Source organism: Nicotiana tabacum, chromosome 18, assembly GCF_000715075.1.
Source record: "Nicotiana tabacum cultivar K326 chromosome 18, ASM71507v2, whole genome shotgun sequence".
NCBI lineage: Eukaryota > Viridiplantae > Streptophyta > Magnoliopsida > Solanales > Solanaceae > Nicotiana > Nicotiana tabacum.
In genome coordinates, this window is record NC_134097.1 from 102,128,093 (window position 1) to 102,142,115 (window position 14,023).

General features: G+C 35.2%; 1 protein-coding gene across 1 annotated transcript; it reads right to left on the bottom strand.

Annotated features, from left to right (window-relative positions):
• Positions 1-6,578: 6,578 nt before the first annotated feature.
• LOC107759914 (protein phosphatase inhibitor 2) lies at positions 6,579-10,640 on the bottom strand. Its single transcript, XM_016577918.2, has 5 exons — positions 10,486-10,640; positions 9,773-9,827; positions 8,948-9,063; positions 7,503-7,676; positions 6,579-7,064 (listed from the first exon to the last, which is right to left on the bottom strand). Coding segments are annotated over exons 2-5 (516 nt in total). The 5' UTR covers positions 9,775-9,827; positions 10,486-10,640; the 3' UTR covers positions 6,579-6,840.
• Between the last annotated feature and the right edge of the window lie 3,383 nt (positions 10,641-14,023).

A 14,023-nucleotide genomic window follows, 5' to 3' on the forward strand; every position in this document is an offset into this window, starting at 1 on the left:
ACAAAGGAGATTAAATCCCATTATGAAAGAGGTCGTTAAGAAGGAAGTAATTAAGTGGCTCGATGCAGGTATCATCTTTCTTATCTCTGACAGCAACAGGGTAAGCCCAGTGCAATATGTGCCCAAAAGAGGGGGATGGTTGTGGTAGAGAATGAGAAAAATGAGCTAATTCCTACTCGCACCATGAAGGGGTGGAGAGTTTGCATTGATTACAGAAGGCTCAACAAAGCAACCTAGACCACTTCCCACTTCCCACTTCCATTCATTGACCAAATGTTGGACATGTTGGAGGGGCATGAATATTATTTCTTCCTTGATGGCTATTCGGAGTACAACCAGATTATCGTATGCCTAGAGGATCAGGAGAAGACCACTTTTACTTGTCTTTATGGTACTTTTACCTTCAAGGGCATGCCATTTGGTCTTTGTAATGCACCAGCCATTTTCCAGAGATGCATGATGGCTATTTTCACCGATATGATGGAAGTCTTTATGGATAATTTTTCAATCTTTGGGTCTTCTTTTGATGATTGTTTGAAGAATTTGAGCAAAGTGTTAGCCCATTGTGAAGAAACAAATCTAGTGTTGAATTGGGAAAAATGTCATTTTATGGTGCAGGAAGGCATTGTGTTGGGTCACAGAGTATCTAGGAGTGGCATTGAAGTTGATAAGGTGAAGGTGGAAGCGGTTGAAAAATTAGCTCCACCTATTTCTGTGAAAGGTGTTCGGAGTTTCTTGGGACACGCGGGGTTTTATCGGCGCTTTATTAAGGATTTTTCAAAAATTGCTAATCTTTTGTGTATGTTGTTTGAAAAAGATGTAACTTTCAATTTTGATGATGCTTGCCTGAAGGCATTTGAAGAGCTCAAAAAGAAGTTGGTGGCTGCCCTCATTATTGCAGCACTATATTGGTCCTTACCATTTAAACTTATGTGTGATGCAAATGACCATGCTATTGGGGCAGTTCTAGGCCAGAGGAAGGATAAGCTATTTTATTCCATCTACTATGTGAGTAAGACTCTTGATGATGCATAGCTGAATTACACCACCACTGAAAAGGAGTTGTTAGCCGTTGTGTAAGCTTTTGAGAAATTTCGAGCATACTTGGTGGGAACAAAAGTCATAGTCCATACGGATCATGCAACAATCAAGTATCTATTTATAAAAAAGGAATCTAAGGCTAGATTGATTTATTGGGTTTTGTTATTGTAGAAATTTGATGTAGAAATACGAGATCGAAAGGGCACAGAGAACCAAGTAGCTGACCATCTACCAAGGCTGGAAAATAATGACCACGCGGAGGAGGTGGAAAAACTAAAGAGGCATTTCCTGATGAGCAACTTTTTGCTATCACCCAAGACCCTCCCCCATGGTACGCGGATTATGTGAACTATCTTGTGAGTGGGGTACTTACTCCTGAAATTGAATCTGAAGCTAGAAAATGGTTTCTACTTGATGTGAACTTCTACTATTAAGATGAGCCATACTTGTATAAGCAGTGTACTGATCAGTTGATGAGGAGATGCATTCCAGAAAAAGAGGTGGAATTAGTGTTGTATGATTGCCATGCATCACCTTATGGGGGCCATCATGGAGGCAATAGAACAGCTGCGAAGGTATTACAATCTGGGTTCTTTTGGCCAACATTATTCAAGGATGCCCATGTATTTGTTAAAAAGTGTGACCAGTGTCAAAGAACAGGAACAATCACAAAGAGGCATGAGATGCCCTTGAATAACATCATGGAGGTCAAGAATTTTTATATGTGGGGGATAGATTTTATGGGACCATTCCATTGTCCATAGGAAACAAATACATCTTGCTAGCAGTTGACTACGTGTCAAAATGGGTAGAGGCGATCGCATTGCCAACAAATGATGCCATAGTGGTAGCTGTGTTTGTAAAAAAGAACATATTCTCGAGGTTTGGGACTCCACGTGCCTTGATTAATGATGAAGGGACATATTTTTGCAATCGGTTGTGGGATAACCTTCTAGCTAAATATAGAGTCTGCCATAAAGTTGCTACAACATATCATCCGCAAACAAGTGGACAAGCTGAGGTGTCTAACAGAGAAATAAAGCAAATCTTAGAGAAAACGGTGAGTGTGAATAGGAAGGATTGGGCTGCAAAGTTAGATGATGCCTTGTGGGCATATAGAACTGTATATAAAACGTCAATTAGGGTGTCGTCGTATAAGCTTGTTTATGGGAAGGCATGTCACTTGCATGTTGAACTTGAACACAAAGCGTACTGGGCCATTAAAAAGTTGAATATGGACCTTGAAGCAGCAAGCAAGAAGAGACTCTTGTAGTTAAATGAGTTAGATGAGTTCAAGCTGCACCCTTATGAGAATGATAATCTATACAAAGAGAAAACGAAAAGATGGCATGACAAGCATATCAAGCCATGTCACTTTGATCCAGGACAATAAGTATTATTGTTCAATTTTAGGCTCAAGCTATTTCCTGGGAAGTTAAAATCGAGATGGTCATACCCGTTTGAGGTGGTGAGAGTCACTCCTTATGGTGCAATTGAGTTGTGTGCTTTAAATGGAGAAAGGAAATTTTTAGTAAATGGTCACATAGTCAAGCACTATTGGGGAGGAATAATTGATTGTGAGAAGACCAAAGTTTTGCTCGCTGATGATTAAGCAAGGTCATGCGTCGTGTCACGATGTTAAATCAGGCGCTTGTTGGGAGGTAACCCAGCTTTACTGCTTTCTTTTATTTTATTTTTATTTTTATTATATTATTTTTGTAGTGTTTATTTTTCTTTTGTAGGATTATAAGCATAAGAAGAAAAGTCATTGGAAGAGTACAAAAGCGAGCTAGATGGTGAGAACTAAGTGTGGGTTGCCCACACAAAGGATAACAATCGGGGGAAGTCTGAGTATCTCGTGAGCTGCTAATTCTTGGCTTACTAAGGAGTCTCTTTTACCCTCTTGTTATTAATAGTGTGCATTGAGGACATTGCATAATTTTAAGTGTGGGGTGAGGAGACCGTCTGGGTGATTTTCTGTACTATCTTAGCTTAGTTGTAGTATTCGTTCTTAGTGTAGTAGTTTTTGTTAAAAATAAAAAAATGAAAAAAGAAAAAAAAATCAGAAAATTGGGACTTTTCCTGATGATGGATCTCCTAGACAGTTTTCTTGAGGAATTTAAGTAGAAAGAAAAAGGACAAAAGATTTTCTTTGTAGGTAGTGTAGCAATTACCTCTTGGTTTTTTTTTTGTGTCGCGGTTCTTTTCCAAGGGTTTTGTTTGAACCGGGTGTAGTTAGTTTTATTTTTTAGGAGTAGGAGCCATTGTGCAATGAATTGAATTGAAGAAATATCTCTTAACTTGGTTATGCTTTAATAATAGTGAGTGCTTTAGTTGTGACGCTTAGGCTCAGTTTTTGACTCTTGTATAAGTACCTTAAATTGTATAATCTTAACTTAGCTTAACTGCTTTGACTAGAGTGTCTTGATGAGTCCAATCTGAGTGAGTATGTGCCATGTGTGTGTGAGGTTTGTGTGTTATTTTGTGCATTCCATTTGATGTCTAGAACTTTTCCCGTATGTTTGCAAAGCGAAATAGTAGTTTTGTTCAGTCTTGAAAGTGATATAGGCATTTTTTTGTTGAGCCAGATATATATATAGTTTACCCACCTAATTGTTATGTATCATAGTTAACCCTTTGAGCATGTAATCTTGTTTCTTTGTCAACCACATTACAAGTCTTACCCATTTGTTTGAATTAACCATCTATTTGAACTTTTTCACCTCTCATGAGCACTTGAATTGTTATGAACTTTGTAAAAGTTAAAGTGTGGGGTGGTTGGTTTGGATTTTGAGTAGAACTAATAAAATAAGAATAAAGGTGCACTGTTTTGAAAAAGTAAGAGTCACTAGAATTGAAAAAGAAAGAAAAAAAATACTTGTATTATTGTGGAAAATATTCCTTGATAGTGGTAACTCTTGATGTAATTGTGCTTAATGAAGTATGGAGTTAATGTATATTAATGTGAAGGTGGAGTTATGGTTTGACATAAGTATGGGGTTTTAAAAGGTAAAGTGTATGTATTAAAATGCTTAGGGAGGTATAGTCACTCTTATATCCAAATGTATCATACCCGTCCTATAACATACATACAACCAATTAAAGTCTTAATTGATTCTAGACTGAATGAGCACGATTAATAGAGTAGTATACTACGGGCAAGCCTATGGTGTATCTTTTGTGGCATATGAATGTTATTTCTGAGAATGAGTGAATTCTTTCTATCTTGAGTTCCTAATTGTTCTTAAATTTTATTGTGTATGGAACTACTCTCTTTTGTTGTGTAAGGGCACTTGATTCATGAAGGAAAGGTAATGTCATTGACCTCTATGTTAGAGTAAGTGAGTGAGTTGTGAATAATGTGTGGTACTTGTGAGTCAAATCTTGAGGTGAAGATGTTACACTCTTGTGCTTAGTCTATTTTAAATATTCTTGGTATGATGAGTTAAGAGAATTATTTAAATAGGTTGTGTCTATATAAAGTGTAGTTTGATTGTACGAGGACGAACAATGGTTTAAGTGTGGGGTGTTGATGGTAGGCTATAATTACATATTTTAGTCGTTTATCGCAGTTTGAGCTTTAATCGCTAGTGTTTTGCACTAATATGTATTTTATGCCTTGTAGGAGTGATTCCAAGCTATGTAGTTGTTACGGAATGAAATCGAGCTATTTGGAGCTATGAAGTCTGATTAAAAGCTCAAGGGATTAAGTCAGGATTGCATTCGGGGGTCGAGAACCACGTCTGGACTTCAAAAACGAAGCAAAAAGGCAGACTCTGAGAATCTACCACAGTTGCGGCATGTGGGGAACTGCGCTGCGCATTTTCTGTTGCTGTCAATTTTGCACGCTCTCTGTCAATTTTTACAGAGTCACAATTCTATTTCTCATAGGAAAAGGTGTTTTCGTCTGGGCCCGATCCTGCTTGGTATAAATACATGTAAAAATATTGTTTTTGAGACTTTTGATACACCTTAGACCTAAGGAGACTATTTTGGAAGGGAGAAGACGTTGGGAACATTCTTTAAAGGAGAAAATCATCGAGTTCTTTATTCCTTCATCTTTTCTTTGTAATTTGTTTATGCAAAATACTTGGAAAGTTGTTACTGCGATTATGAGTGGCTAAAACCTATAATTCTGGGGTTGTGATTTAGCCATGAATATTGTTATTTAAAGTTGACTTAACCTTGATTATAATTCACCAATATATGGTTGTTTCTTCAATTCTGTGATTAATTGCTTAATTGTCTGGCCAGCAGTTAGGTTCTATTTACTATTTATTCTATGATTAGGAAAGCCATGTTTAGATTAGAGAAGAATTGAAGAGAGCACGATCTTAACTCTGAAGGGGTGGAGCTGTGGTTAGGATAGGAATATACCTAGTCATCGTGCTTAATTAAATATCGTAATTTTAATGTGTTCTTAATAGATTGATTTATAGGAATATATGCGTTAATCTATATTGAATAGGCGAGTAGTACTTCGGGAGAAGGCTATAAGAACAATTGTTCGATTAATTAGCAAGCATGAGTGAATTATTCGAAAGGGAGAGCTAACTAGGACACAATAGGATTGGTAAATCGATCACAACCATGGAATATTTGTCTCTACTGAATACAAAACAACTGTTTTGCTGCTTGATAATTTAGTTACTACTAGAATTATAGTTTAGTATAATTAAACTCTTGAACTCGAATTGGCTCGACTGAATAACAATCTTGGTGAGTTTAGTGGGTAGTTGATACAAGTCTCTGTGAGTTCGACACTCGACATATTATTTTATTACTTGTATGACCACGTATACTTGCATGTGCGTTAGGGAGTAACAATATATTCTCTTCGTTCACTTTTACTTGTCCACTATTCTAAAAATAATTTTTTACTTTTACTTGTCCACTTTCGCATATCAAGAGAAAAATAACTTATTTTTCCTGTTTTGCTCTTAGCATTAATTACTCATTTCAAATCATTTTTCAAATCCATTAAGACTATACACCAATTAATATGGGTGTCATGGTAAATTATGCACTTTATTTATTATTTTTTAAGGGGTGTGCAAAGTCAATAGTGGACAAATAAAAGTAAACGGAGGGAATAACTTAAATTTCTCATTTAACCCTTAATTATTATGGCAAACTTTATGACAACCTTAAACTATATGAACTAAGCAATGAATCAACTTCCACAAAGCTAGCCAAATATTACATGTTATGTACCAATAATGTAACAACGAGGAGCAGTAATCTGCAAGCTAGGCAAGAATGAAAAATGGCTCCGATATGTTGTATTTCAACAATTATATAGTTTACAAAAGTATACAAACTTGTATACATTCAAGAACTCTGCTTGTGGCTTCGAAGTATTCTGTTTCAAAACAATTTTATGGTTTACAAAATTTTACTACCTTGTCAAATTTCAGGAAACTCAGCACAAGTAGAAAAGAAAAGGCCCAAAGCCGTCGCAAACTTAATACTCTCATGACTCATGATTCCCAGAAAACTGAGCAGATTCAGCAATCAAACATGTCAACAATGATAACTACGAAACAACAGTAACGAAGTCGATATTAGTAGTTTGTGATTTCACAATATTTTCCAGTGAAAAGTTATGGCAGTCACGGAATGGAAGATGTTCCTCCCATATGTGAAATGTACTGAAACCACCTATATACAACTTACAAGTAAAAGTGAACATATCAAAGACAAAACGATGGGTTGTAATAACGGCCTTCTTGGAAATAAGATCATATCAATAATGTACTTTTTCGGGACAATCCATGTTCAATTGGCAGGGACAGAGGACTATTTAGAAGTGTCTCCTTCCGCAATGTCAATGCCCTTAACAGCAGCTGTCAATGACGATGATGTATTACACCTCCCATCCCTTTCCTCAAGAACTCCAATCTCATCATCAGATGCTTCTTCAAGAGAGGAGCCTGTTCGACGCAGTTCTTTGATTTTCCTATATTCGTCATAGTGTGCTCGCCTGTGCTCCCTAAAGCACTTGCTCCTTTCTGAACCAGAATCTATTCGTAGCAACAACAAAAAAAATATAGACCAGAAAACAGTTGGTTGTGAGTAGAGTCTACAAACATGCTAGCATAATAGAAGTCATTGCTGCAACCCAACCCATCCCCTCTTTAGATCCAAATAAAATAAGAGAAAAAATACCAAAAGTCGCTGATCTAAAAGAACTGAAAAGTGCAAGCAGTTGATAACAAAAAATAACTAGGCAAGAAAGCAGCAGCACCGATTACAGAGCATTATAGCATAATGTCTTGCCGCCGAAACCCATAGGCAATGAGAAAACACACAAAAAGAGTGTCAAAAAGATGGCTTTTGACGATTTTATTTTTACATGAACATACTATAGTTGCAGAAGAGTATCTATTAGAAAGTTCTGTGTAATGAGAAAAGAAATCTGAACCACATTATTGAAACATAAAGGACAGATAAAACTAGACCTTCATCATCTTGGTCCATGATATCAGCCTCATCCTCAGAAGATGTCCAGCCAGACTGTCTGGAATTATTTCCACTGGAAGAAGCCATGTCACTCAATCCACTGGATACGACTTCTGAGTGTATTGTATCACCATTGGCCTCCTCAAAGCTATCCCACGGAGAAGAGAGAGATCCTACAGTATCATTGTAGTCAGAATAAAAGTGGAAAAGCAATAAAAGAAAAAGTTATAGTTCTAGTACTTGCATATTAACATGATTTTCACATTTAACATGTTCTTTCCACGCATTATAATATAACCCTATTTGACATTAAAATACCAACTTTCAAATCAACCCAATATCAAAGAATGCCAGGCTGATTTGAGAAAATAGTAAAAACTTACAATAATTTATTTGTACGTGAAATAAAATAGACTCCGGTAAAAACCTCATGCTCACATAGTTACCTTTATGATATCCTTTAAAAAGAAAATCCATACGAGTAGAGAGAAAAAAAAGCACATAATGTCCCATAAAATGCCGAATTCAGTTAATAACATGAGGAGAAAAGCAAGGCATAATGTGGATTGGGCTTATAAAGACCACGTCTAGAGGGATCATTTTAAAGCTTATGAAGAGGCGCACATCTCAACACTAACATGCGGTCAAGACCACAACATCCATATATATATATTTATGTGTTTATGTATAAGGTCACGTGCTTATCAAATTTTCCCTTCAATCAAGTGTCATTAATGTAATTTGAGAATTCAAAGGTAAAAAAACACTTCCTAGAAGATAACTGCTTAAGTCGAATACAGCTTGTTTCTAATTGTTCAAATACCCTTTTAGAAATTTTGAACATCTCAGTTTACATAATATAATTGGATGTCTTAGACCAATAACATAATATATCATCAAGCATTTAATGCTCATACTTTAAAGAAAATCCCAAAGGTTCCAAGTGCCTATAACATAAGTAGTGATAAGTTCCAACTACCACAATTTAAAAAAGTGTAGTAAGGTTGAGCATCAAATGAGAAGCTTCTAATGCTATAGAAATATTAAAAAAAAATAACAAATCAACTTCAGCATTTGGAGTTAAAGAAATACTTACAAACTAACTTTAATCAGACTATCTACAAAAATCAAATCCAAAACCAAGTCAAATTCCAGATCATCAATATGAATGAGACTCATTCAAAAGGGTTAAGCCACGAAGCACAGAAGCTCTTATGATGTCTGTAATAATACTTCAAGATCATCCCTCGGTAGAAGCTAATAATTGAGGGCAAGTAAGAAAGGTTAGTAACTACAAATTAACTACATCTCATCTATTTAATTGTCATGTAAAAAATCAGAATTTGCAACACATCACCATCAAATTTGTATGTTGATGCATAACAAGAAGGTTCTATTCTAAAGACTAGGCATGAGGAAACTAATAGAAATTGCATGAGCATACCATCATCATCATCGGTCATGCGGTGATATGGTGTCTTTGGTTCAGTTATTTTCTGCCTCACTGGTTTATTTGCCTCAATTTCTCCCAAATTTGCCTCATCCCATTGTACACGTGCCCTGCACACCAATGAAAAAAATGTCTGAAGCACTTAAATAACATCAGTAACAATACTAATTGCACGAGCAAAACTCAGATAGGTTCAGCTTCTTCTAAAAAGAGTAGGTCAAACAATTAGACCCCATTTTCCTTACCTTTTTACGAGGATTTCTTTAACTATTTTTATAGGGAGAATATAATTAAATTCTTCGAGCTAGAGAGAAGTTTATAGAAAAACCTACTTCAAGTTCCAGATATAAAGGTAGGTCAAGGCAATTAACTTTTTCTTTGGAAGTTTCTATTACTAAGGGAGCGGGGGAACGGGCCAGCGAAAAGGGAACAGTGAGAATTGAACCATCACCTATTGTGTTGGAAACTCCCATCGGAACCAGTAAGTTATAAAGCTTGTTGGTGGATAAATAAATTTGAACTTAGGGGGCCTAATAGTGCCTTCAGCAAAGAAATAATGATCCGCCTTGACTTAAGTCGTCCTTTTAAGGACCGCAGCATTTCCAGGTGAAACTTGCTAAGAAAATATATTCTACCCTCCTAATAAAACATACATTTTGGTATTTGAGTGCTGAAAAGCACATTAAGTCAACAGCAGGCTACTTATAAAAACATCATATTCCAACAGAATTTCCTTTCTTAATCTTAGTCCATGAAACAAACATTAGCAACTGAATTTGATCTAACTAAAATATAATTTACAGAGAATGAAGGCAGTACATTTGCCCTAGTATGATCAAATCTCGTTCAGTTGTTGTAGTCTAAACCGATTATCCTGAAAAAGAAACATACAGATAATATAAGCAAACCAAAACAGAAAAAAAGACTGATTAGATTTAATGAGTATATAAAGGATGTGTTAGGTATCCAGAGATTCTCAATGAAATCATTTTCATCGCGGAAATATTTTTACCCACCAAATGAGGAAGTCAATGGTTACTTACACCACTAGTTTTAACCAACACTTAGATATTATCTTCAACTATCAGAATATCAAAAAAAAAACAATATTCTTAAACTCTAGCATTCAACTTGTACAATTACTTTCAGACCTAAGTCCTAACCAAACCATAGAAAAATGATCCAGATTTCTCAATGAAAAACATTTTCCACCAAAAAAGAACACTTTTCTTCATATCAAACACACCTAAGCATATGAATATCCCATCTTTGCCCTTATTCAGAAAAATGATTAGTAATCTTAAAAGGCAGATTTATAGACCAGAACTTTCCAGTTATTACAAACTGAGAACAGTGGTGGATCTGGAACAATTCAGAAGGTTCAACTATGCCCATTAGTATCAGCTCAACACATGTATAATAATAATCTGTTACAATTATTTTGAACCAATTGACTTTAAACCCTGGATTCTCCTAGAATGCATATAAGCCACAAAATTAAATCAAGAAATCTTAGAGTAAAAGAGATGAACCGAGAACTAGGAATTGGGAGATCGCAATGTCGGGAGAAAGTTGACTGGTCTTCTGGTCGTCGTTCAATCCGCTTTTGACAAAATGAACTCCGCCGTCATATATTGAAAAATTGGCGGTGTTTGGGTCTGAATTTGGAAACCTTCAGCTTGTTGTCAACCGAACATGTAAAGGGACTGGACTAGAAAAGATTTGGGCTTGTTTGAAATCCATAGACCAAATGCCGAAAAATGACAAAATGGTCCCTTATTCTTAGAGTAGTTTTCAAATCAGTCCTTTAAATATATTCTTAAGCAATTTCAGTCCTTTAAGTTTATCAAAAGTAACACTTTTGATTTTCATCAAATAACAACATTTCCAGTATAATACCACAAGCGGGGTCTGAGGTAGGTGAATGTATGCCGACCTTATCCATACCTTGTGTAAGGTAGAGAGACTAATTCTGATAAACCCTCAGCTCAAGAAAAATATTTTTAAAATAGGTTTGAAAAATACAAGAGTAAATAAAGCTAAGACAAAAATACTGAAGAAAAAAAGTATTGATAAAAAATATAGTAAAGATAACAACAGTAGTAAAATTAAAGACTAAGATAATAATAATAATAATAATAATATTTAATAATAATAATAATAATAATAATAATAATAATAATAATATTGTTGCAGCGTAAGGGGAGCAGATTAGGTGTTCCCAACTAGAATCGCGTTCTCCCGCAGAAAAAAGAGAAATTGCTCGACTACCTACTAGCCTTATATCCTAATTTTTGGCTTCGCCCTCTTATATTGCATCATGTCCTCGGTGAGCTGAAGATATGTCATATCCTGTCTAATTATCTCTCCCCATTCTTCCTCGGTCTACCTCTACCTTTCTTTATACCTATCACTGTCAATCTTTCCCACTTTTTCAGTGTGGCATCTGTGCTCCTCATCTTCACATGCCCTCCACATCTTAGCCTCGCTTCCCGCATTTTGTCCACCATGGGGCCACTCCACCTTACCCAGTATATTTTCATTCCTAATCTTATCTTTCCTAGTATGACATGCATCTGTCTAAGCATCATCATTTCCACTACTTTCATCTTCTGAGCGTGTGAATTTTTGACAGCCAACACTCTGCCATATGCAACATATTAGTTTAACAACCATTCTATAGAACTTACCTTTAAGTCTTTAAGGCACATTCTTATCACATAAAACATTAGATGTGAGACTTCACTTTACTTACTCTGCTCCAATACGATGTGTGATATAATCATCGATCTCTCCATTTCCTTAGATTATTTTCATCAAAGTATGTTAAATATATATTAAATTGTTAAACTATTACTTATGTATTACGAAAAAATGGTGTTACTTATCTTATTCAATTACGGAAAAATGATGCACCGGTGAGAAGGTATGAGCGACTAGATGCGGTGGGCACGAGGAGAGGTAGAGGGAGACTTAAGAAGTGTTGAGGAGAGGTGATCAGGCAGGACATGCCGCATCTTAGGATTATTGAGGACATGGCCCTTGATAGGGAATTGTGGAGGTCGACCATTAAAGTTATAGGATAGGGGGAAGTTGTGGATATTTTTATAGCGCACTAGAGTGAGACTAGCCAGTTAGGAGTTAATCTTAGGATGCTTCTTGTCACACCTCCTTTTTCCGCCCCCGCGGGGGTGCGTAGGGAGTTTTCTCCAATTGAAGGACAGTCGAAACGGGATTTGTTTGTTTGTTTCAGAGTCGCCACTTGGGAATTTTAAGGCGTCCCAAGTCACCAATTTTAATCCCTGAATCGAGGAGAATCTGACTCTGTTTATTATTCTGCGAACTAGAAATCCTGAGTAAGGAATTCTGTTAATCCGGAAGAAGGTGTTAGGCATTTCCGAATTCCGTGGTTCTAGCACGGTCGCTTAACTGTTTTTATTCTTGGCTTAATTATCTCGATTTTACATTTTTATTGCATGATTTTGTTACCGCTTATGTTTAGATTGTTTAAAATTAAAGACCCTTCTTCGAATCGAATCACGCGTACGTGTATTCGTTTTATATATTATATATTTTTTAACGTGGGAAATCGTGTCACGCGTACGTATACACAATGATATTGATAATATAATTATTATTTTTTCGAAATTTTTTTTTATTATAAAAATAGACTTAAGTTCGAAATTGTGCTTAAATAAAATTAAGAACGTCTGTCGCTCTTGTATGATTAAATAGTGAACTGCACATCTCGGGTTATATGAAATTAATATGGATAATCTCCGAAAAACCCCTTTTTGTTAAATGTTCGCTCGAAGTTGCGCGAACGCATAATCCGAATTGCTTTTAGAAATATAATCAGGCCACGCGAACGTATCCCTAATTTCACAAAATATTCTTGATAAAATTCTCTACAAATTATTTATTGCATCCACTTATTTTTATATGAAAGCCATAGAGAAATATTGATTTAGCCGTCTCTATATTTCTTGAAAAGCATTCAAAAATTATTATGTGTTCACCGCAAATCTTATTTTACGCGTATGAATTATATTCCTCCAAGCCATTCAAATTTTAAAGAATTAATGATATGAAAAAGAAACAAACAACATGTAACTAAAAATACTATCATTTTTTATCGTGGATACAACATTAATATATCCAAAAATCGAATCGCATATAAAAATGGAAAAAGAATTAATTTGATAAACAAATTAATAGTTTCTGAAGAATTTTCATTGTTTCATTTAAGGCGAACTCTTTTTCTATATATCTTTTACATAAAATGCCACGATTCGTTTATAAATCCTATGTCCTTCTCATGTATTTGTTTTAGTCCAAAGTTGCAATGGTTTGGTTAATGTTTGCAATGGAAGATAAGAGTCAAGTTGATAAGAAAGAGAACTATTATACAAATTGATTCAATAAAATTACATCACATGCAATATAGTTATACGTTTGAACCATTCCTAATATTGTATCAACTCACCTTCCACATATGATTATATATATACTCATCATCATGCCATATATGAACATACAACTTATATCAATCTAAACAAAAATCAGATTTTTTACAAGATATACTAATAATGTAATTTATTGATACTTCCATTCTACTTTACATTTAGCTAACAATATTACGAGATGTAATTAATGGTCCATTTTATGCCATGTTCCCTACCTTGATATTTTAATCATGACTTCACTTAATGAAAATTCCGAAATAGATGATATTATTACAACACTTAAACGAATTTTAAGAGGTAACAATTATCTTATATTCATTACGCCAAACGTACTACTATATTAATCAACTGAAACAAAAACCAAATTTTTAACTATTGAACTTGAATGAATGGAAAACAGAATTATAATTCCCGAACTTCATTAATTTGTCATGTTGAAGCTTTTCGTGACATGAATTTACAGATATGTACCTGATATTGGAAGCAAAAGAAAATGATGATGAGAATCAGCAGCAATAATAACAGTACAATAGCAACAACTGCCCAGCAACAGTAACAACCCAGTAACAGACCGGTGGAGTAGTAATCCCAAAAACAAAAGCTT

What these genes read in the sequence shown, in the direction of transcription:
- LOC107759914 (XM_016577918.2), bottom strand. An exon ending in CATGACCGATGATGATGATG is followed by an intron (nt 7,677 to 8,947) that starts GTATGCTCATGC and finishes ATGATACTGTAG; the next exon opens with GATCTCTCTCTTCTCCGTGG. An exon ending in CATGGACCAAGATGATGAAG is followed by an intron (nt 7,065 to 7,502) that starts GTCTAGTTTTAT and finishes TGCTACGAATAG; the next exon opens with ATTCTGGTTCAGAAAGGAGC.